General features: G+C 41.0%; 1 protein-coding gene across 1 annotated transcript in view; it reads right to left on the bottom strand.

Moving 5' to 3' along the window:
* Positions 1 to 59: 59 nt before the first annotated feature.
* Positions 60 to 24,260, bottom strand: part of LOC308492962 (maltase-glucoamylase-like) — a 172,235-nt gene continuing 148,034 nt past the window's right edge. The window contains exons 81-95 of the mRNA XM_081038512.1: positions 22,700 to 22,762; positions 21,765 to 21,899; positions 20,081 to 20,165; positions 18,747 to 18,885; positions 14,491 to 14,624; positions 14,193 to 14,227; positions 13,976 to 14,092; positions 13,266 to 13,414; positions 13,076 to 13,160; positions 12,646 to 12,702; positions 12,105 to 12,229; positions 10,559 to 10,647; positions 9,041 to 9,090; positions 7,362 to 7,529; positions 60 to 6,055 (exon numbers count right to left, since the gene is read on the bottom strand). Of these exons, the coding sequence (XP_080894638.1) occupies positions 2,792 to 6,055; positions 7,362 to 7,529; positions 9,041 to 9,090; positions 10,559 to 10,647; positions 12,105 to 12,229; positions 12,646 to 12,702; positions 13,076 to 13,160; positions 13,266 to 13,414; positions 13,976 to 14,092; positions 14,193 to 14,227; positions 14,491 to 14,624; positions 18,747 to 18,885; positions 20,081 to 20,165; positions 21,765 to 21,899; positions 22,700 to 22,762 (4,695 nt within the window). The 3' untranslated portion in view covers positions 60 to 2,791. The remainder of the gene's footprint in view (positions 6,056 to 7,361; positions 7,530 to 9,040; positions 9,091 to 10,558; positions 10,648 to 12,104; positions 12,230 to 12,645; positions 12,703 to 13,075; positions 13,161 to 13,265; positions 13,415 to 13,975; positions 14,093 to 14,192; positions 14,228 to 14,490; positions 14,625 to 18,746; positions 18,886 to 20,080; positions 20,166 to 21,764; positions 21,900 to 22,699; positions 22,763 to 24,260) is intronic.

Raw genomic sequence — 24,260 nt, 5'->3', positions numbered from 1 at the left:
AGGAAACTGAGGCAAGGCAAGGAGAGGAATGACCATCTGAAGCTGTAGCTCCTGCACCAACCTGGTAGCAGGTGGGGCTCTCACAACTGGTCCCATGGAGTCACCTGCATGTATTAGGGTCTGATGGCAGCACAGGAACCAGCTGAACTTATGACTCAGAAACAGCACCGTGATATTTGCTTCACCCTCTTCCGTCTCCAGGTTTTCTGCCTGGTTCCAGGACCGTATCTTGTGCTTAGACTTTTGAGTTTCAATTCTGAAATTTCCTCAAATGTCTGAAGTTAAGTCCAGGTTTTCTTTCTTTTTCTTTTTTTCCTGTTGTGTTGTTGTTGTTTTTGTTGTTGTTGTTTTTTCAGGAGTATGGAATCCCACACTTAAATTACCTTTGACTTATATACACAAAGGATTGAATTTCAGTAACTACAGAACTATGGTTGCTCGAACACATCCTCAGCTTTCCAAACAGCAAGTGTTTCCCATGAAACCTTTGGTCCACTAGTCTGCTCCTGTGAGGGGCTGGCAGAAGCATTCCATGTGCCTTCGGACCCAGAGCACTTCGTACCATGTCAGGATTTGTGGTGTCAGCAAGACAAGTGTCCTGAAACTCTCTCAGTAAAGACACAAGTGAGGGAATCTACGATCAAGTCCATGGTACAGTGTAGAATTAGGAGTTTTGTTGGAAGGTCAAGAGTACTGTGGTGTAAGGTATACTTTGGTGTAAGGTCTATCAGCTTTGTTCAGAGGATTGCTACTTGTGGGCAGATTGCAAACGGCAAACACAGCTACCTGATGATCTGTTCCCCTCACGTAGAACGTCACCAAGCCCTCCAGTGACAGCACAGCTGTGGAAGTAGATCAGAAGGCTGTGCAAGTGTGTTCACAGTGGGTGGCAGACATTCATGTGTAGTCACAACCATAAGCCACAGATGCTGGAGTAGCCACATGCTGGGAAAGTTCACAGTATATTTACCTGGGGAAGAGATCCCCAAACCTTTTGGTTTCAGGACCCCTTTACATTCAAGTTTAGTGAAGACTCCATGGGTTTAGGTAGGTTATGCCTACTCATATTTAGTGCGTGAGAAATTAAAGTTGACTCATTTGTAAACTAGTTTGTAAAACGTTTATTGTTTCATTCATTAAAAATAACACTATATCAACTACATGTTAACAAAAATAATATATTTTTATGAAAAGCTATTATTTTCCAAAGCAAAAGAATTAGTGAAAAGATTGACGTTATTTTATATTTTATAAATCTGTTTAATGTGTGGCTTAATAGAAGACAGATTCTTGTCTTTGTCTTTACATTCATCTATGGTGAAACCACACAGCATAGAGACTCTAGAAAATGCCACTGCATAGTAAGCAGAGAAAGAGAGTGAAAAGGGAAAATAGCAACATAGTATTATGAAAACAGATTTGACCCTGTGGAGCCCAGAAAGAGTTTGGGGCCCTCCCATGGGTTCCCAAACTCCATTTGGAGAATACTGTCCTAGAGTTGAGCCTTCCCGAGCACTCAACTGCCGATATTTGGTTATGATCGGAAGCCTATTCATGGGGGTCCGAGGGATCTAAGAAAGTCAGATTAAAGATAAATGGTGAATTTGGATGTGAAAGATCAAGAACACGCCGGAAGTCCTAACACACTGAAGGAGATACTGGACAGTAAAATATTAAAGGAAAAACTGGTAGATAAAAGGAAAAGCAAATCAGGTTATAACTCTGATTTCAGGGAAAAGACTGTCCCCTACACTACATCTTTACGTACTTATCTCTGTCTGGGTGATTTGTGGTCTGTAGAAGAAACAAAATCTTGTAGGTGAATTCAGCCATTAGTGCTAACAGCAAGGGCCTATGACTATCTCATAAGTAAGATTAATTGTAATTTCCTGGAAGTGCTTTTAATGTCTATAAATAGATGTACTCATCAAATCTGTAGAAAGAGTATCAGTAGTACCTATGGCAGTAATATTACAAAGTTTGGTTGTAAAGTAAAGGTTGCAAAGTTTGGAAAGTTATGTTTTTAACATCTACTATCATGTTTTTATTTTCTATGATAGTAAAAGAAACCTATTATATTCCTAATCTAATTATTTCAATTCCTGGAGTCAAACTGTATAGGAGATTTACAATGGTAGCATTTTTCACATCTATAGCTACAGATAGGATCTCTTTAGAAATAAGCAATAATACTTTTAGTATGTATAATAGCAAGTTACTATATTGGTAGTCATAGCATTTGGAAAAGTCCATAGGAAAATTAAGGGTGATTTTTAGCATTAGCAATGAACTAATGTACTGTAATATTACTGACGATTGCTACAGCAGTTATAGGAGTGCTGGGTACCACCAGTACTCTCAGTTAATTTTATTATGTTCTGTGACTCAAGAACAGGTTGGGTTATTTCAGTGACTACGTCTAAAGCAATAGTAGGCACAGATCCTAATGTGGTATTATTATCGGAGATACCAAATCATTTGTGAAGTCTGTAGCTAGGATGTATAAAATATCTAAAGCTTAATGATGGGGCTGAAGAGTTATAATTAAAAAAATAGTAGTATATCTTTTGGTTCCAAAAGAAGTATCCACAAACTTAGTAATAGATACATGTCTAGCTATATCTTCTACGTCCACAGTGCTTGGAGTAGCCATATCTGTAAAAGCTAGGACTAATATAATATTTGTGAAAACTTGTGTAGCATAAGATCATGTGCCTGTTCGTTGATTTTCTGTATCTGTAATGTGGTTTCCAAGAGACGTCTGTAGTAATTATCCTGCCTTGAGTAGTAATCAGGGAGCAGTACTTGTGGTATTTGCAATAGCAGTAGACACAGTAGCAGAAGCGTCTATTGTTGTTCTGTCAGGAGTGGTAGTATTTAAAGCATACAAGGTAATACTCGTACTATCTGTGGTAGCATTCGTTGCAATCATAGGTACATAACTGGCTGTAGAATTTGTTGTTACCATATGGTCAGTTGCGGTAGCTAGAAGAGCAGACGTTAATGTGTTTGATTCTGTTGTGGTATTTGGAAGAGAAGTACGTGTCGTTTCACCTGGAACAGTGCTGGTGCCATCCACATCAGTAATAGTTACAACATGCCCTGTAGTATTGGTGGTGCGATTCGCTGTGGTACTAGGCATGTAAGTGTCTGGAAGGACTGTGTCAGAAGTAGTCAAGGGATTTGTAGTTTTTTTGCTGAAAATACTTGTAGTCATATTGGTGGTGGTGTATGCAGTAGTGGCATTTCTAGTCACTTCAGGAGTAGGTTCAATTTCTGTACTTTTTATATGTGAGAGAGTGGCAAAGTCTTCAGTACTGGAAATTATTGTGTCTGGAGTAGTAGAAAAAGTATTCACAACAGGAATAGTTGTAAGGTTAACATCAACAGTTGTTGGACTGTGTCTAGTGGGAGTACTTATGTTAGTAACACCAGTTACCATATTAGTAATGTTTGCATTCGTGGTGCTTTCAGTGCTCATGGATGTGGTATTTAAAGCATGAATAGGGATATCTGGAGGATACGTAGTGGTAATGATTCCAGTAGGTGCCATTGGAGATACATTAGCTGTGGTGGTGTTACCATAAGTCCCTATAGGACTTAGAGTTGAAATGACCTGAGTAGTCATTTGCACAGAAGTAGCATTTGTAATCATAGAAACTGCAGTGATGCCTGTAGTTGTTTTTGTGTTTCCCACAGTGGTAATATTTAAAATATTTGTAGTAACTGGATCCATGCTAGTGGATGCAGTGCTTGCAAAAGTAGTGCTGATGGTGCCTGAGTTAGGAAAATTAGCGGAAATTACTGTTGTGTGGCTTAGGGCCTGTGTTGCAGTAGTAGCAGAATGGGTAGTAGTCAGCTGTGTGGTGTCTGTGGTAGTCCTGGGAAATGACATAAGGCCTTGGGTAGTAGAGACTGTACCACCTATTACAGCAAATGTAGTATATGTGGAGTTAACGGTAGCAGTTGTTGTACTTCTGGTAGTCAGGCTGTTTGTAAGAGAGGGAGTTGTACTTGGAACAGTATTAATAGTGCTAGTAGTATCACCTTCTATTGGGAAAAGAGTAGTGGTTGTAATAACAGGAGCATCAGTACTAGTGCCAGTAACAGTTGTTGGGGCAAGAGAGGTTGTGATAGGAAGAGTAGCATAAGTGCTATGAGAAGTAGAATTTGTATGGGAAGGAGTAGTAATATTAGGAACAGTAATAGTAGTTGTAACTCCTATAGCACTTGTTGGGAAAGGAATGGGTGTCGTAGGAAAGGCAGTAGTAGTGCTAGCAGTTCTTGTAGGGAAAGGAGTAGTGAAATCAGAAACAGTAGTACCAGTTGTAACTCCTATAGCACTTGTTGGGAAAGGAATGGGTGTCGTAGGAAAGGCAGTAGTAGTGCTAGCAGTTCCTGTAGGGAAAGGAGTAGTGAACTCAGAAACAGTAGTACCAGTTGTAACTCCTATAGCACTTGTTGGGAAAGGAATGGTTGTCATAGGAAAGGCAGTAGTAGTGCTAGGAGTTCCTGTAGGGAAAGGAGTAGTGAACTCAGAAACAGTAGGACCAGTTGTAACTCCTATAGCACTTGTTGGAAAAGGAATAGTTGTCATAGGAAAGGCAGTAGTAGTGCTAGCAGTTCCTGTAGGGAAAGGAGTAGTGAAATCAGAAACAGTAGGACCAGTTGTAACTCCTATAGCACTTGTTGGGAAAGGAAGGGTTGTCGTAGGAAAGGCAGTAGTAGTGCTAGGAGTTCCTGTAGGGAAAGGAATAGTGAAATCAGAAACAGTAGGACCAGTTGTAACTCCTATAGTACTTGTTGGAAAAGGAATAGTTGTCATAGGAAAGGCAGTAGTAGTGCTAGCAGTTCCTGTAGGGAAAGGAGTAGTGAAATCAGAAACAGTAGGACCAGTTGTAACTCCTATAGCACTTGTTGGGAAAGGAATGGTTGTCGTAGGAAAGGCAGTAGTAGTGCTAGCAGTTCCTGTAGGGAAAGGAGTAGTGAAATCAGAAACAGTAGGACCAGTTGTAACTCCTATAGCACTTGTTGGGAAAGGAATGGTTGTCGTAGGAAAGGCAGTAGTAGTGCTAGCAGTTCCTGTAGGGAAAGGAGTAGTGAAATCAGAAACAGTAGGACCAGTTGTAACTCCTATAGCACTTGTTGGGAAAGGAATGGTTGTCGTAGGAAAGGCAGTAGTAGTGCTAGCAGTTCCTGTAGGGAAAGGAGTAGTGAAATCAGAAACAGTAGGACCAGTTGTAACTCCTATAGCACTTGTTGGGAAAGGAATGGTTGTCGTAGGAAAGGCAGTAGTAGTGCTAGCAGTTCCTGTAGGGAAAGGAGTAGTGAAATCAGAAACAGTAGGACCAGTTGTAACTCCTATAGCACTTGTTGGGAAAGGAATGGTTGTCGTAGGAAAGGCAGTAGTAGTGCTAGCAGTTCCTGTAGGGAAAGGAGTAGTGAAATCAGAAACAGTAGGACCAGTTGTAACTCCTATAGTACTTGTTGGGAAAGGAATGGTTGTCATAGGAAAGGCAGTAGTAGTGCTAGCAGTTCCTGTAGGGAAAGGAGTAGTGAAATCAGAAACAGTAGGACCAGTTGTAACTCCTATAGCACTTGTTGGGAAAGGAATGGGTGTCGTAGGAAAGGCAGTAGTAGTGCTAGCAGTGGTAGTACTTGTAGGGAAAGTAGTAGGGATATCTGGTTCTATAGTGCTTGTTGGGAAAGGAGTATTTGTGATAGGAAAGGCAGTATTAGTGTTAACATTCGTAGTACTTGTAGGGAAAGGGGTAGTGATCTCAGAAACAGTCGCACTAAATGTAAGTCCTGTAGCACTTGGTGAGAATGGAGTGGTTGTGAATGGAAAGGCAGTAGTAGCGGTAGCAGTGGTAGGACTTATAGTAGCAGAACTAGTGGTAATAATCTCAGAAGTGGTAGCCTCAGTAGTAAATGTAGAAGGAGGTAGCGAACTCGGCATAAGTGTAGTAGAAACTGTAGGATCACGGTAAATCCAAGTAACCTCAGTTAACTTTTCCAGGCTGATAATCTTGTCAGTCAATTGTATAGTTAGCGTCTGCCATAAAAGAAGAGATAAAGTTGGTATTTTAGAACTTCTTAAACATCACATGTACCTCACATTTAACAAAAATATGATGCATTTATTCTTTTCCCAGTGAGTAATAAAAGGATGTAAAAATTCCTTTACAGGTCACGTTGATTCCGGTCAGATATAAAGAGATGTGCTGTGTGCATAATCCCTGTGCTGGAAATGATTCTTCTACTTCATTTAGTCAGAACCACCCTGCTTGCAAGGATTTGCAGCTTTGATTAAAACTAGTGTTCATAAACATCTCTTTGCTCTGCCACTAGATTTTAGCCTTTCTGAGGGCAGGCTGGTTTCCTGTTTTCACCATCCCCAATACCTTGTCAGGCACGTAGTAATGTAGTGTAAGCCCTGATATCTATATCTATATCTATATCTATATCTATATCTATATCTATATCTATATCTATATCTATATCTATATCTATATCTATATATCATCTAAGATCTCTAAAACAAGGAGCCTCAATGGGCTTGAAATGGATGCCTCTTTGCAATAGACACCTCGGGCAATCAAAGCTTAAGTCAGGTACTTGCATTGTTACATGTATATATGTTTTATATATATATATATATACATATATATATATGTAATAATGCATGTATATGTGTTTTATATATATATATATATATATATGTAATAATGCAAGTACCTGACTTAAGCTACTGGCGATACATCTTCAGATTAGTTGGCTTTGGCAACTAATGCAGACTCTACTATAGAGTCCAGGAGACTCTCCTGTTTGTGTCACTGTTTGGTTAACCAAAACAGTTTCTCTCGCATCACAGGTGGGACACATTCATTTTGATGATGACCACAGTTTACTGCCAATTTTCACCAACCTAAATAGATGTGTCTATTTGACCAGGGATTTGAGTAATTTCAGGAAGTAGGGGGAAAACTCCAACAACAGGTTTATGGGATCACGCTTTCCTTTGTCATGTGAGCTTCTGCCCTAGATGTAAATAAGAGTTGTTATGCTAGGCTGGGACAACCTAGACAACCCTAAGACAAAGCACAATTTCTTTTGGGAAATACCTGGAAAAAATTTCATCAGAACACTGATCACTAATCCCTGGGCTGCCCTGGCAGGGCCACTGATGTTGTGCTTTTTACAATACGATTCAACACTCGCAGCTTTTCAGGAGCATAACTATTGCACATATCTATAGCCTTTCAAATACAAGTAAATATAACAATGATAGTAGCAGTGGTGATAACTTTGCAGGACAATAAAATTAACTTATGATATAATAACATTCTCCTGAGACATACCTGTTTGATGAGGTCATTTTTGAAATACATCGTGATTTGCATGTTGTCATAGGTACCAGTGACTTGTGTCACATAAGAGAGTAGTCCCCAGATTTTAATATACCCAACTTTCAGTGGATTCGAGTCACTCAAATACTTATTGTGTATGGTCTGGATTAGCAGTGTGTTCTATAAAGGATGTATAAGGAGAAAAAAATACATAACATCTGTTGATAAACTACATTCTACCTTAAAGTGTTATGAAACCTCAAATTACAATTGTACTGGTTTGCTGTTTTATTCTTAATTAAACACATCGTGAAGACATACTTTCCGAGTACCTGCTACAATAAATTTGATGATATCCAATATTGATGTGGCTATCATACTGGATAGTGCAGCTCTAAAATATTCTCTCTATCCTGCGCACCATATTTTAAGAGAAATCTACACTAATTATACATTAACCAGAATCATCAGATCTGGAAACCAGTATAAGCACATAATAGAGGAAGTGTGAGGTTAGCCCGGAGGTGTATAATTCCAAGAAGGGAAAATAGGAGGGCTATATGATAGACATCTTCAAACACTCGAAGCACTGTTACGTATAAAAGATGAATAGACTTGTGTTATACTAATCCTTAGTTCACATCAACAGGAAAAATTATAGAGAAGCAGATTCAAAGTTTGACATAGAACAATCCTCCCACTCTAATTAGAATTATATAGGTTCTCCATGGGATCACTAAACGTGCATGGTGGATTGATTACATCACTGTCTCCAATTACTCAACCCTCCATATCCATACCCCCTTTCAAGTCATTTCTCAAGGCCTTCCCTCTCTAGATGGGACATCTTATCCCACCTTTGGGTCTGGGCTTGGCCATGTGACTTTGCCTTGCTAATGGGATACGATGCAAATGGAGATTTTAAAAAGTACTCAGACATTTCCACTTGTATTTTTTCCCCATTTCCATACTCATGAAAAAGTCACGCCCAGAGCTGCCCATAAAGCCACGTTAGACCATCTAACAGCCAGTTGAGCCCTCAGGTATGTGAATGAGTACAGACAGGATCAGACTAAGAGACCCATGATTGCAGACGTCTGTGAGCCAGCCAAGATCAGCAAAGACCAGCCCATATCATCTGAATACCGCACACTGGTGAGGTAAATACGTATTTCTTGTTACGTGCCACTGAAAGTTTGTGGTTATTTGGTAGGCACTACTGTTATGCAAAAGACAGTTGATCTAGCATTTATCCTTCCAAATTGTACCAGCCAGAAAGATGCTTTCTCATCCCTGGAATGTTATACATTGAAGGACTCATTTTTCCCCCCAGCATTATACGAATTACAAGTTTCATTTTATAGAATAATGGTACACTAGATAATTTTCAAAATAAGGACTGTTTCTTACTTATTTCGATGTCAACAGACCTGAGTTATAAAGGCAGGAAGGTCCTCCTATTAAGATGTGGGATATTATACAGAGGGTGCCCCCAAAAATGTATACACATTTTAAGAAAGGAAAAAACTGTATTAAAATTGTAACACTCATTATATACTGATCACAAAGGATGAATACAAGTCACGTGTATACATTTTTTTGGCACCCCCGGTATTTATACAGGTAACTGATAATGTTTAATCTGCAGCTAACTGAAAGAGGATTTATAAATTTCAGTAAAAATGTCTTACCTGAGCTGCTGTAAATTTTGCCAAGAAATAGTTGCCATTTTCATAGGTATCTGCAAGCAAGAAAAAAGAATAAGTAGCCACTCGTTAGTGCAACTACAGCATATAATCTTAATGCAGTCAGAAAACGTCCCGGTGGGATCACAGTTACTGACCAGGATAACATGACTTTTCTGTGCAGCATCCAAGGTAGTAGCTGAGGGAATAATTCACCCCAGTTTAATGTGGAGACATGCACGTGGAAGAGGGTGTTTAGAAGTGAGGGTCAGGAGGTGACAAAAACCAGAGAACCTGGGTTGAATCAAGGTCTTCTACCATAGGCAAAGAAGTGTGAAGCCTATTGGTTGGTTTTTTCTGTGCCAACCCGGAGAGCACATAGCCGTGAGAGTTCCCGTGGCTACGATGATAAAGGCTCAGAGCAAAGGAGAGTGGACAGGATCAAGTTCTCCAGTCAGATGGATGTGGATTAAAATCTCCGCTCTTGTACTTAGTAGTTGTACAAACTCAGGCAAGTGACTTAACATTTTATCATCCGTCAAACGGAGAGAGTAACAGTACCTCACTCATGGTACGGCTCCATATTTCTGTCATGCTCATATGATAAGTGCAAAGAAATGGGATTCATAAATTAAATAGGCAGTATGTTTCCAGCAATATAAAAAATGAAGAATTGTCTTAAGGAATATGAAAGAAAAAGCAATAGAGCAAAAATGTTAAAAGTGGTGATGGTTTCCCTAATTTTCTAATTTTAAGATGTGTTTCTTTAATGAGAATGTTACCTTAATAATGAAGAAAACTTAAAGGAGGAAACCTTTAGAAATATTACTAGTGAAAAATGAGCTATAATTTTGGAAACTGTGACAGGTTCAAGATTAGAATGTTCTGGTCTACAGTAATAAGTCTTGGAAAATGGCGTTGGTTGGTAACAGTGTATCAATATTTCTGTAGAAATATCTGAGGAAGAGGATGTTCTGATTATAGTGACAAAAACCAATGATCTAAGGTAGAACTATCATGTCCCTAGATTGGGGAAAGAACACGTGCATAGTAATATTTCCTTGATAGAAATATGCTTTTCACAACACTTAATTCCCTGTGTCTGAGACACTAAGGAATTGTTGAAGCTCTAATTTGTCTCCCGAGTGGGCCTACTTAGGAGGAAAAGGGTGCCTGGTAATAGATGGCTGGCCCAAATAATACAGCCAGGGTTGGGAACCACTGAGAATGAACTGTCAGCCTGATATTTACATCCACACTCTTTGATCAGAGTAAGACAGTTACACAGAGCTTGTTGTGCCCTCACTGAATCCATAACATCAGTTGCTGGACCTACAAAGCTGGGTACTACATACTCTTCTATAATATTGAGCAGCCCAAAGTTGCAAAAATGTTCCTCCAGCCATTACCTTGTGAACAGTAGCAGAAATGAGAGGTTTTCAGCTTGTGCCAATTATATCCTGAGCCTCTAGGGTGTGGTTTTTCTGAGCGCTGTTTGGAGGACCGGGGAAAGCTCATACTCACCGATGCTTTCTCCATCATCCCAGAACATCTGGCCTTCAGCTTTTCCATTGTCATCCAAAGCAACAATTAATCCCATAAATTTTTGTCGACTATGAAAAAAAGAGTTATTTCTCTCGAGATTATAGGTTATAAGAATGAAGGATAGCTTCTGTTGAAAATATTATGCATCCAGAACAAGGAAAGGTAATGGATTAAAAATGCACATAAAACTCCAAACATAGGTAAAATGAGATAAAATACAAGACACTTAAAAGCTAATCGATACAAACATTGAAAATTTAATGGAACATTTGGTAAAACTTCAACTTTCAAAAATCAAATACACATACTTTACTTATATACATAGTCTAAGTAATATGATAAGAAGCTAGTTCTTCTCAAAAAAGAAGACACCCCCCCCCCAAAAAAAAACCACCCTTCAGTAGCTTCCAGATTGCTACGGAACAAAATAAAATGTAGCATATTTATCCTGGCGTTCATAACTCTCCATGACCTGATCCTAGCCTGCTTGGATTTTATTTATTTTCTCTCTCTGAGTATAACATTCCAGTTATACTCAATGGTTTACTATTCCCCAAATCCAACTCACTTTATACCTTTAGTTTTTTTTCCAAGTAAAATGCTATATATTTTTTTATTAGTTTGAGGTGTACAAAGCAATGTAATAGTCATTACACCCCTCACAAAGTGATACCCGTCTCCCAATCTACTACTTGTCTGTACTTGTCTGACATTGTATATAGTTGTTAAAATTCCATTGACTACATTCCCTATGCTGTACGTTACATCCCGTGACTAGATATATATATATATATATATTATATATACATTATGTATATATAATATGTATATATAATTATAGTTGACGTTCAATATTATTCTACTTCAGCTTCAGGGGTATAGCGCAGTGGTCAGGCATCTACACAGTCTGTGAAGTTCTTCAATCCTCCCAGAATATCTCTTTCCCTTATTTTCAAACATCTAAACCCTGTTTATTATTCAAGAGTCATTGCAAAGCCCTCTTGCATATTGAAACCATGCTTTACACAGCAAGGCTGACAGTTAACTTCTCTGCTTCTGAGTTAGTGTCTTTCTGTGTGTGTCTCTCTTGATACAATGGGTTCTCCTTAGTGTGATATGGATGCATGTATGTATCCATATTACATATTACATACATGCATGCATATACACAATTTCTCCTTGAGTTAACCAGAGTTGACCTGGGAATGAGCACAAAACCCCTGGATAGCCATCACACATCAAAGCACTCATTAAGATCCCTGTTTTTGTGAATAGTGTGGAAAAAGGTACATGCTTGCCCTCAAGACCTTTGACACAAAGCTACAGATAGAAGATGTCCCCAAGACCGACTTCATGGACTCATCCTCCTCCAGGTGCCATACAAAAGGCACTCCCAGAAGCACGTCAGGGATGCTGTCTGTGACTTGGTTTATTTACGCACAGAGCCGGGTTGCAGTGTGCAGCTCCTGAGAGGCTGCCTCGTTATGGACCAGTGCGGCCATCGGGTACCACCTCCCCTCCTCACCTGGACTGAGTGTTCATGGCCGGCTCCTGCCAAGGCAGGATGTAACCTCCTCTGATGTGGAGGTTGATGCGGTCAAGGGGGGCTTCCAGGCGTCTCCACTCGCCTGTCGACACATTGCCCAATTCCTGGAAGGAAGGGTACACACCAGGGCTGATGACAGAGAAACAGAGGAAGTGAACGCATGCTTTGTCACCAGTCCTTCCTTCCAAAGGAGGTGTGTTGGAAAGTCAGCACAACACTACTAATCTAAGGAGAAAATCTCTGATTTGCAGCTTTGCTAAAAACTGGAAATCTAGGTATTTCTCTTTATGCTCCAGAAAAGGTGAGGGCGGGGGGGGGGGGAGTGTCCATGTGATACGGGTGTCAGATTTTACCTAGTTATGCTTTCATGGATACTTGTATTCAACAGACCTTGTGTGGCTGAAAAGGTGAAAATTATTACCTTAGAAAATACGTGCCTGGAAGTCAGACAAAAACTCTAGCCCCTCCCCCCCGCCTGTATGGAACAATTTGGTGCTCCACAAAATACGTTAGTTCTTACCGTGCTATAGTCATACCAAAGGGCTCTGGGAAAATAAGCGAGGATCTCAAAAATGTTCTGAAACACAAAATCCACATGTCGTTATGAATAGTCCAATCATTGAACTTTAGTTTTTAAAATTCTTTCTGTAGAATTAAGATAAAAATGGGAATGTTATTCATGATTATAAGAGTCTGGAGGTTTTATCGAGAACAATACTGGACACTTCTTCATATACCCAGAACAATAAAATTTTTCAAAAGGTCCACTTTATGAAGATACATGATGACAAGACATTAAAATGAGAAATCCATTGAGGTTAAGTTTTCCTTAATGGAGACCTTGAAAAAAAGACAAAGACCAGCGAGCCGGACAAGATGATCTTTCGAATACCCTTTCTGTTTTTAGCTTATGTGATTGGAGGGTTTGAGATATGCGATGGGAAACTCACCCTTTGCAGCACCGGGCTGATCAAGATGGCAGAGCCCAGCATGAACTGATCGTCTATATCCCACGTGGTGTTGTCATCACTAAACCTACAAAAATAAGTATAAAAATGTTACTGACACTGTTACGACTGCTGCCGAGAGTTATTCATAAGGCAGGCCCAGACCTGCTGCTGGGGCACAGGTGACACTCACTCATGGAAAAGGGGTCGGACGACAGTGCTGCCCTCGGCATGAGCTCTGTGCATTAGCGTGTAGAGGTATGGCAGCAGGGTGTATCTGGTCTGCAGGACGTCTCTCGAGTACTTCTCAAAGGTCGAGTTCCAGGCCACAGGGTCTTGTCTCTAAAAGGATAAAGGAGCATTTACTCCATCCTCGTAGTGTCCCGTAAGGACCAGCTGGCACATATCCCATAGGCAGGCTACACACCACGTCTCCCTTTATTTCTAGCCTACCCTTTTCCTCCACTCCTGCCATCTTATTAACCTAGAGCTTCTTGTTTCTTCCTCCTTACGGACCCCAAGTCTCCTGCTCAGGTTTGGCCTTAGCCCTGGCAGGTGTGTAGAGATGGCTTTCTAGGACACACTAACATATCTTGGATGGCTTCGAGCAAAATCCAGACTCACTATCCTTAAAGGCAAAGGAAGCTTCTTTCATTTCAGTCCCCTAGGGAGCCCTCGATGTTTCTCTCCTCATAGGCACTAAGCCGCCAAGAGAGGAGAAAAAGTGTACTCTCAAAAATCACTGGTAATTCTGGGGTTTTAAACTCTGTGAGTTGTCCGAGAAATGGAGGTTCTGGTGATTTTTATGAGTTTTCTCAACAAATAATGATGATACTTTTGAGGGTTAAAAGGAAGCTGTGATTTGAGGACATGAAACACAAGCAGTATAAACTGCCACCTCACCCGTGTCCCGATGTTGTTGTGGTTCCTGGAAAATGGGTAAAAGGCCCCCAGCTGCATCCAGCGAACACACATCTCATATTCAGCGTCGCCAAAGAACCCACAAATATCTGCTCCTGTCTGAGAAGATGCAAAATCAGAGCAAGAGGTGGGACTATTGTAGGTTGCAGACACACTGAAACCTGACTGGGTCATCAGTAACGGCCCCCATATGACTTACATAAGATATTCCAAAGAGACTGAACTCCATCATGCCTGCAATGAGAAGACACAGCTGTGTTGGACAAAGCTGCCCTTTGGGAGGCTAGCTTGGCCCTGTCTCTTCTGTACCCCATTTGAAAGTCCTGGGCGATGCATGATGAAAATATCAAAAGATAAGGATAGATGAAAACTCACGCCTGTAGAGAACTCAGCTCTGTGGCTGTCACTGCCCACACAGACGGTGTTTAGACACAATCAGTTCAGGTAAAGAGCACACACTCCAGGCCCCTCCCCACCAGCAGAATGAGCCCACACACCAATGATGGACTTCCTCAGCTGGTCCCACGCGGCCGTGTTGTCTCCCAGCCAGTGGCCTCCCCAGCGGCCAGAAGAGGGGAACGTGGAGCGGGTGATGACGATCCCTCGTTGTCCCGTCACCTCCTGCACAGCTCTGTTTGGAGGTGAAGGAGGAGGTGAAATGAGGGCGAACTTGAGGGTGGGTAGCCATGGAATTTCATTACAGAGAGCACAGCGCTCCATTTTAGCCAGAGCTTCCCTGAAAGCATCTGTTTTTTAGAAGTGACACTAAGGGTCCCAGGGAACTTCACAGCAGGACAACTAGAGATGAGGCATCACCGAAAATGTGGATTTCCTTTCCTTTAAAAAAATTAAATTAACTGGCTGTCTACATAGGGGTAGGAAGAGGGGGTGAAATTAGGTGTAGGACAGATGTATTTAAGGACCGACTGCTCTATTCCTGGTATTCTACTGGTCTCTTCCGTGTGCATTGTTGAGACAACCTCACCTCTTCTCACTATTGGGAAACTGAGGCTCAGAGAAGTGAGATAATTTGCCAAAGGTCACTTAAAGAGCGAGGAGGAAGGTCTGGGATCCAAATAAAAGTAGATATGACGACGGCCTTTTTGGTCATATTCTCTCTCCTACACAACTCCTCAAAAACCAGAGTAAACTGTGCGCACTGAGGCAAATATACATAAAAGATGTTTAAGTATTTCTGGACTGAAGGTAGATCGGCTGCCTGCAGCCTGAGCCGGAAAACAAAAACAACCATGTGAGAGAAAAATCAATGGAACATAAGTGAAAGTCTATTATAGATGCTTGTATATAATGCAATTCAAATATTTGCTAAATAAAGCATCAAAATCAATAGACACAGATGAATTATTCAATAAATGATGTCAGGAAAGGAAGCTAGCTACTGTAGTGGAAACCTAACCCATTTAGGTCACTTCCAATATTTCACACCAAAATAAACCCCAAAATGGATGGTCATGTGTCCACACTCGCACATCTGAGTGAGAGATAATGAAGGCCTGAAATAAGGCAGGATATAGAGTAAGGGTGGATGTGAGCAACGCAGAGAACTTTGTTACTGACCATTTCAGAACTCTAGAAATTAATCAGCCATAGGAAGAAATGAAAGTCGTCTATCCAAGAGAAACTATTAAATCTTGGTAAGACAGTGAGTCACGTGAGATTTTTTTTCACTTGGGACAATTTCCAGCCTGTCCCTTCCCTAGCTCATTGGCACCAAAAGCCAGCAGCAGTCTTAAAGGCACCATTCCCAGAGCACGATAATTTTTCTTCTAACTTCCAGTCCCATAAAAAGTCTCTATTCCCAGGGAGTTGCGGCCGTTTGATTTAACTCAGAGCTCAATTCAGCAGGGAGAAAACATTCCCACTCCCAGGGAATTCATAAAACAACAATTTTCTGGCAACATCATAGGTGCTCAGGCTGTGGTTTCAGTTGGGGAAAACCAAAGCTAGGTTAGGAATTAAAAAGTAAATCCTAGAGAATTGGAGCCATAGAGAACTTTGTAGAGTTCCTAACATTCCTGGGGATCTAAAAGACTGCATATGCACAAGGCTTTATGTATGTCCAAGAAAGAAGCATGAAAGGAAAAGGTTCCAATGATTCACTTCTGGCCGTTCGCAGCCCTGAGCAAGCAGGAAGTGAAAGGTAAGGCTGTCTTACAAACTGTCTGAAGTTTGAAAGTGTGCCTTCTCATACTTATCCCCTTGGCAAAGGGTAAAAGACATAGAGGTAAGGCATTTAAAGTGACTAAGATGGCTTTAATGTTCCCTCAGCTTGACTAAACTTTAGGCAGGCTTCTTCCTGATTCTAGGAGCCTGATCTCCCTTTTAGAGCATTTACTTTAGAAAAATTTCAGTTGTAAATTCTTTCTCTGACCCTTTGAGATGTATATCTTTTTAAAGCTCTCTTGCTAGTTTTACAACCTCAGTACGTCTTTCTCAGGAACTTGGGAGACCTCCCTTTGAAATGTAATTAACAAGGAAGCTGTGTCCTTATCCCCAGTCTCTGTAGGAGTCCAGGAGCGTACTTCAGCAGGATCTCCTCCCTCCAAGTTGTAAAACTACCTCTTGTCCTGAAGAAAGGAGAAAATTTACTTTTCCTTTGAGTGATGTCAATTAGCAAACACAGGTGGCCTAAGAACTCCCCACTCCAGATCTCAAAATCTCTATTTCAATGAAGTTGAGCTCAGACTGAACTCTGGTCTCTCTCTCTTATTGTAATAGCCTTGAATAAAGCCTTCCTGGCCTGTTTCACTTTATCCAGTGAAAGTTTTGCTTTGACAAAGAAAATCTTCCTACTGACCACTATCTGACAACTAAATTATACTGATCCAGGGGTATTCAAGGAAGCCAAGCTTAAAAAACAAAAAAAGAACTTTAAAAAAGGGGGTAGCAGAGAATTCAGTGTCCACAAACTACAGGGGATTACAGAAGCTACAGAATTAGATGGGAAAGTTCCTAAACAAATAAGCAATAAGTAAAACAACAAAAACAACAGCAAAAAAACCTGCATGCATGTATGTATGTATGTATGTATGTATGTATGTATGTATGTGTGTGAGGGGTTTGATGCCAAAGCTGTTCACTTTATTGTCTAAAATGTCTCGTTTTCAACAAAGAAAATTAAGTCATGCAAACAACTACAAAAGTATGCTGCATACACAGGAAAAAAAGCAGCCAACAGAAAATGTTGCTGAGAGGCATAGTAGGCAAAGACCTTAAGTCAGCTATTACAAATATGATCAAAGAGCTAAAGGAAAGCATATGTAAATAATTAACAGAAAGTATGACAATGATGTCTCACTAAACAGAGGATGTGAATAAGGAGACAGAACTTATTTAAAAAGGAACCAAACTTAAATGAAATAGAGAAGAAAGAGATAATAGAAAAAATTAATGTGGCAAAGAGCTGGTTCTTTGAAAAAAGGAACCAAACAGAAATTATGAAGTTGAAAAAGACAATAACTAAAATTAAAAATGTGCTAGAGGGCCTGAGCTCAACAGATGGGAGCTAACAGAAAAAAGAATGAGCAAACTAGAAGATAGGTCAATAGCTATGACCCAGGCTAAAGAGCAGAAAGAAGAAAAGTAGACAAGACCCCAGAGACCTGTGGGACACCATTGAAAGCACCAACATATATATAATTGGAATCTTAGAAGGAAGAAAGAAGAGAAAGGGGTAGAAAAATATTTGAAAAACTAATGGCCAGAAATTTATACATTGAAAACTATAAAACGTTGTAGGAAGAAATTAAAGGGGATTGAAAGAAATGGAAAGGCAGTCCATGTTCATGGATCAGACGACTTAATAGGGGGAGGGAGATGAGGGTAAGGGGGATCAAATATGTGGTGACGGAAGGAGAACTGACTCTGGGTGGTGAGCACACAATGGGATTTATAGATGATGTAATACAGAATTGTACACCTGAAATCTATGTAATTTCACTAATAATTGTCACCCCAATAAATTAAGAAAAAGAATTAGTAAAGATAGAAATACTCTCCAAACTGCTCTACAGATGCAATGCAATTCCTATTAAAATCTTTGTTACTATTTTGCAGAAACTGACAAGCTGATCCTAAACCTCGTATCAAATACAAGGGATGCAGAATAGCCAAAACAATCTTGAAAAAGAAGAACACCAAAGGCCACATATTATATGATTCCATTTACATGAAGTGTCCAGATTAGGTAATCCATATAGACAGAAAGTACATCAGTGTTTGCTGGGGCCCAGGAGGTGGGGATAAGGGCGAGGAATGACTGCTAATAGGTACAGGGTTTCCTTTTGGGATGATGAACTTGTTCTAACACTTAATTGTAGGTCTTGCCGTATTCTAACTACTCTGTGAATATACTCAACACGACCTCACTGCTCACCTTACTTTTTTTAGTGAAGTATATTTGACGTATCACACTGTGTAAATTTCAGGTGCATAGCATGCTCATTGGAGATATTTATGTACTGTAGCAGGATTGCCATTGTAGCCATAACTAGTAGCTGCTTATTTTAAAAAGGTGCATGTAGCAACCTACTTGGTTAATACAACTCAGAAATGGTGTGGTTGCTTGGGAAACCAGGCCTGATATTTTGACATTCACCAAGTTAACTTGCATCATGTAGATACAAGATATATATATATATATATATATATATGTATATATATATATATACATATATATATATATGTATATATATATATATGATCCTTGCTGTAAAGACAAAAACATACTCACTCGTAGGTGGGTCCGGTCTGGGACCACCCGTACAGGCTGTGCACATTGTAGTGTTGCACTGGGGTGCCGTCTGGCAGGATCTGCTCACTCTCCATGCACAGGGTTTTGCTGCTCAGGCCCTTGGCTCTGGACTCCAGATCTGGGAGGAAATGCTGAATTATTTCCTGAGTAACTTGATCTGCATGCTCGCTAGAAAAGCCCATCATCTTGGCATTTCTCTATTTCAATCAACGACTTTGTTACCAATAACAGCTCCAATGTCCAGAACATTATTTGTCTACAGAATCAATGTTTTGTGACCTGTAACTAACGAAGGGTAAGGACAGTGTGTAGAGCTGGTAGAGGCACCCTTCTTTTTGCTCCAACTCTAACATTTAGAGAGTGCCATCCTAGCTAGTTTGCTCCTTTGTTGTTATGACGGGGTCTTCCACTAGATGGTAATATTCTCAAGGGAATAGCTCTTATTTCAATCAACTGTGTATTATTAATGTTGCTGAATCATTCTGAGGTGTCAGCACTTGCTTGATACACAAATATTAAGGGAGGAAGGAGTTAAAATACGGAAGGAATGTGGGTGGGAAAGAGGGAGGAAAGGAAGGGAAGGAAGGGAGGGAAGGAGCAAGGGAGGGAGGGATAGAGGGAGGGAGGAGAAGCAGGAAAGGGGAGGAAGGAAGGATGAGAAGGAAGGAATGAAGTTAGCGAGCAACAGGAAGCATAGCAGTGACCTAGCCATCAGAAACTTGGACCCCAGATTCCATCCCACAAATTGCTTCTATAGTGCTTTTAGGAAGGTGAGTCACTTCCTTCCTTAGGTTTCTGTAAGGTAAGAGTTCAACTTTCTGAGGTGCCTTTTAATCCCCAAGTCCTGTCTCTATTTCTGTTTTTACTACAGGTCAACCAGGGTGTGTCCTTCATGGAGTAGCTCTGAACATGGCAGGAAGAGTGCAGGGACCAGATTTTCATTCTCTACTTAAAGAGCGTGTGTGTGTGTTTGTGTGTGTGTGTGAGCACGCGCGCGTGCGTGCGGTGAGGGGCTGTCTGTGGTGTGTGGGGGGTTATTTACAGTCTTAGCAATCAACTGATAGTCATCAGTGTAATCAGAGGCCCCCTGCACTATTCGGTTTCTTTCGTACCTTCCAAGTCTTTACTTCTATGCTTGATTAGTGGTTTCTTTATTTATTTGTACTGATTCAAGGTTATTTCATTCGGGATCTTTACGTCGTGCTTACGAGTGCTTTTTCTCTCCCACACTAAGCTTCACCTTGACGATAAGGGGAAAACTTTCATGGTTTTTGAGCAGGGAAGTAATTTGACGAAGTAATCATTTTACATACGTGGCATATAGAGTGGCTTATTAAGAGTTTCATCACGGCAGCCCCTGACAGATCCATCCACAAAGTTTGATGGCTCATTCATATCCTGAAATGAGTTAGCAAAAAAGGTTCCGTGATGTCAGAGGCAGCGACTTCTTATGTTCTCTTGCAGTTTTCTTGTAGAGAACACTGAGCTCAGAGAGACGGACGCGTCTTATTCAAGCCTCATGTCAGCTGGTGGTGTCACTACTGTTTACAGGCATCGGCGCACACGGACTCGACGAATTCATATTGGTTTAAGGAGAGTATTAAACTCGTAGTTTACTTGGCACTGTGCAACTTGCGAGGACTGTTTCAGAGCAGCAAAAGTATTGAGACTATGCTTAGGTCTGTTACCTAAGGAAATCTCCTCTTGATTCAAATCCCCCAGCCTTATCTCACTGTTTTATTCACTTTTAATCTGTGGCCAGTGGTTACTATTAGCTTCCTCATCTCCTCCTTAGTCCAATAGCTTGGACCAATCCAGACACCAGCACAGTCCCCAAACAAAGGGGAGGGTGTCACTTTCTGCAGGCCTGAAAAGCTGCAGGTAACTCAGACACCAACCTGCAAAAGCGACACGACTTTGCGGGGGGTTATCACTTACATGCAAGAAAGAACGATTCCCGAGGTGCATGTTCTCTGCCTACTTTATTAACGGAAAAGTTAAAATTCTGAACACTGGATAATCTTAAATAGGACGTACAAAAAGAAAAAGGCGAGCATTTTGGAAACTATTGACTATTTCGAGTTCTTCAGCTCCAGCTTTCCGTCCCGCGGAACAAAACTGCCAACGACATCGGTATCTGTATTCCTCAGAACTGCACACGTGTCTTCACTGTGTGCTTTGCCTGCTTGGGCTAATCTGCGTTCTTACACGTGTCTGCTCTGTGCCTACGTGTCCTAAGGTCAGAGGCCGGGGACACCCCAGCACTGCCAGTGGCCTTAGAAACTTGTCTCTGGGTGAGTCTCAGGCTTCTTTCAGCCTGGCCCAGCCCTGAGCTCTTCAGAGCTGCTTAGAGTACAGTATGCTCAGGATTTCAGGCCACCGGGCAGTGGGGAAGGAAACTGGGACACTGGTTTGCTTCCCATCCCTAGAAGAACACAACCAGAAGAGCCTTTGGACACATGTCCCAAAGACGTCTCAGGAAGTCTTGCTCTTCAGCCCAGCTGACATGTGTACCAAGCATCTGAACAGGCCTTCGAAGCCATTCCCTCAGAGGAGTCTCCACCAGCACCATGGTGAATATCGATTTCCTCCCGGATTCAGGCCTTGCCCGTCCCCAGTTCTGCCCTGTATCACAGGATGGGCTCTCGGGCTCCCTTAGTGTTGGCTTCTGGGTACATTTGGCCAGTGGGAGGCTCTGGGCACAGATTGGAGGGTGGGAGATAAGAGAACCCAGGGTATTTGCTGACTCCTTCTCTGGCTTCACCTCCAGTGGTGGCATGTCTCCTGCATTGTCTCCAATTTCCACTGACAGCATGTCCCTGAGCAGACCTGCAATTGCCTCTGCTCCTCCTGAAATTCCCAGCACCTCAATTTTGTAACAGTATCCCTCTCTTTCCTTCCTCCAGCCCTAGCTCCCTGCTTTGCTTGTCTCTGCAATGCCTCCCTGTGTTTGGACGGCTAGTATTTCCAAAGAAACCCCCCTACGGATGTACTTACGATCCACAATCCATCAAACTTCAAGCTCTTCGCTGGCTCTCGAGGGTTTACGTAGAGCTCTTTGATTTCCTTCTTCCACCATGCAGCTGTGCTATTACGCAAGAAGTCAGGGAAAGCAACGTGGGCTCTGTAGAGCTGTAAGAGTAACACACACTCTCACCCTGAGTCTCAGCCTGTCCCTGGAGGGGGATGCGGGGACCAGAAGGGGCCAATGAGCAGGTGCTTGTGCAAGGCAGTGCCCCCCTGTGTGTGTGACCTAACCTACGTCTGTTGCTGCTGCTGCTACACAGGGTTTACTGTGCACACAAAGAGATCACGAAAGGCTGATTGCATCTTTATTCTCCTAGGAGGTTAGATAATCTTAAGTCCCTTTGAAATGTGGGATTCATTTTATGACTGGACATTTAAACGTATGCATTGGAAAATTCACCGTCAGTGTCTCAACTATCAAACTTGTAGAGATACAAATGCTTTTTCTACACTGGCCAAATGAAGGAGCGCAGTCATCCAGAAAAAAGTGAGCTGCAGAGTGGGTGGGAAGCCAGATGTCCAAGTTGATGAGGCATCAAGGGCTGACATCAGACATTGTTCCTTTGATCTGACTTACGTTCTTTTTTATCTGAAGACCATTCATTCAAACTCAGTCTGCTCAGAATGTCTCCAGTGAAATAGTCTAGATTTTGGTTCAATATTTTTCAAGCAACATTAGATTCCAACAAAACACAACCCATTAAAGGCATACAGGTGAAGGTTTTTCATTTATGATTTCCTTCCACACACTTCCAGTTGAGTTGCTTATTCAATTTTGCATTTGAGACTTTTTTTTTTTTTGCCAATTACCATTTGACAAGCACACTCAACCAAACTTCAGGATAAAACTCATAAGTATACAGATATTTAGGGCAATGGAGACAAAAAAATTTGTGTAAAAATACCTTAACCTGAGTTTCATGGTCAAGGGATCCATCCACATTCACGTTGGGTAGATCTGGCCAAACCTAGAGAAAAAGAAAAAATAAAACTTTTGAAAGTATTACATACAGACGTTGAGACATTTCACATGCTAGAATCTAATGCTAGGCATCTTCAATACAATTCTTGAGGCTCTCTGCCATTAAATAAATTGTAAAGTCTAAATATATGAAATTCTGTTGGGTGAAAATAGGCTGGGTCTCTTGATTCATTCCATAAGTTATTAAAATTTCATTTTTGAACTTAGCGATCAACCACTTTAAATATATTCTCTGAACAATCACCTTTCAAATGACTACTCAGCTCTCTGATACGCCTGTCATGGACCTACAACAAAATTCCCTTCATCGATAACAAATTAGAAGTATGACTCTAAAGAAATAAGATTGATTTCCATTCACAACCCATAAACTTAGCCTCAATACTTTTAAGCAGCATCATGACTTTTTGGGAACCCCAAGTATATAAAGCATTAAAAAATCCAAAGTATCCACCAATTTCAACTATAATTAGAAGGGCATTAACTATTTACATTAATGAATTAATTCAGGAAACACTGCTTGAGCATTTATTATAGGTCCTGCAGTCTTCTATCATCTGTGTCTACTGAGATTTAAATAAGAAACAGTCCTTGTTTTCTAAGAGTTCAAAGACAGAACCTGAATGCTAAGTTGTATGTTGTACTCTCTGAAGGCAACAATATAGAAAAGGGAGGAATAGAGAGAACTAAACTAGTCATTGAATGGCTCCTAAGAGGGAATGTTTGAGTTGGTGTTGAAGTGCAGGTATTATGTGGGTAACCTGAGAAAGCAACATTCAAAGGCACAGTGAACATGGCACGTACCCAGACAAGAGGAGATTGCGTAGAGTAATTACACAGCAGCGTTTAAATCCTGGCTAAGAGCTACTGTCATCTGGAGTCAGGAGGTTCACCTAAAATTCTGTTGCTCTAAATCAGGGGTGTCCAAACTGCGGCCCGTGGGCCAACTGCGGCCTGCAATCCATTTTTAATTGGCCCACAACACATTCCAAAAATATATTTAGTTTACTTAAATAAACCAGGTGAGGCAATATGTACTTCACCTCGAGTGAGTGGCCCGGCTGTTTGTGTATTTGACTGCATATGGCCTTTGGTGAAAAATGTTGAAAAAAGTTTGGACACCCCTGGTCTAAATCAAACAATAAGGATGAGGATTGGACCCCTCAAAAGGAATTGAAGCGGACAGGAGAAGGAGGATAATCTATCGGAGTTAGTGATTTATTCAGTGTGGAGGCTGATTAAACATCATAGGCCAAAGATGAGTCCAAGTTTTGAGTGTGGATGACTGCTCGACACAGACTTCATAGCCATTCTTACAGGGATTATTTATGAGTGTTAAACGTCCAGCCGGCATATATAAGGGGTGGAACATAAGAATATTTCCAGACCATCATCTCCCTCCCCCCACCCCCCTTACCCTCAGGTAACCACTAAACTATTGTCTGTGTCTATGAGTTCTTGATTCTCATTTGTTTGTCTTGTTC

The sequence above is a fragment of the Rhinolophus hipposideros genome, assembly GCF_964194185.1.
Source record: "Rhinolophus hipposideros genome assembly, chromosome: 25".
Taxonomy (NCBI): domain Eukaryota; kingdom Metazoa; phylum Chordata; class Mammalia; order Chiroptera; family Rhinolophidae; genus Rhinolophus; species Rhinolophus hipposideros.
Note: the sequence above shows the minus strand (reverse complement) of the source record. Positions and strands in the feature narration are given on the sequence as shown.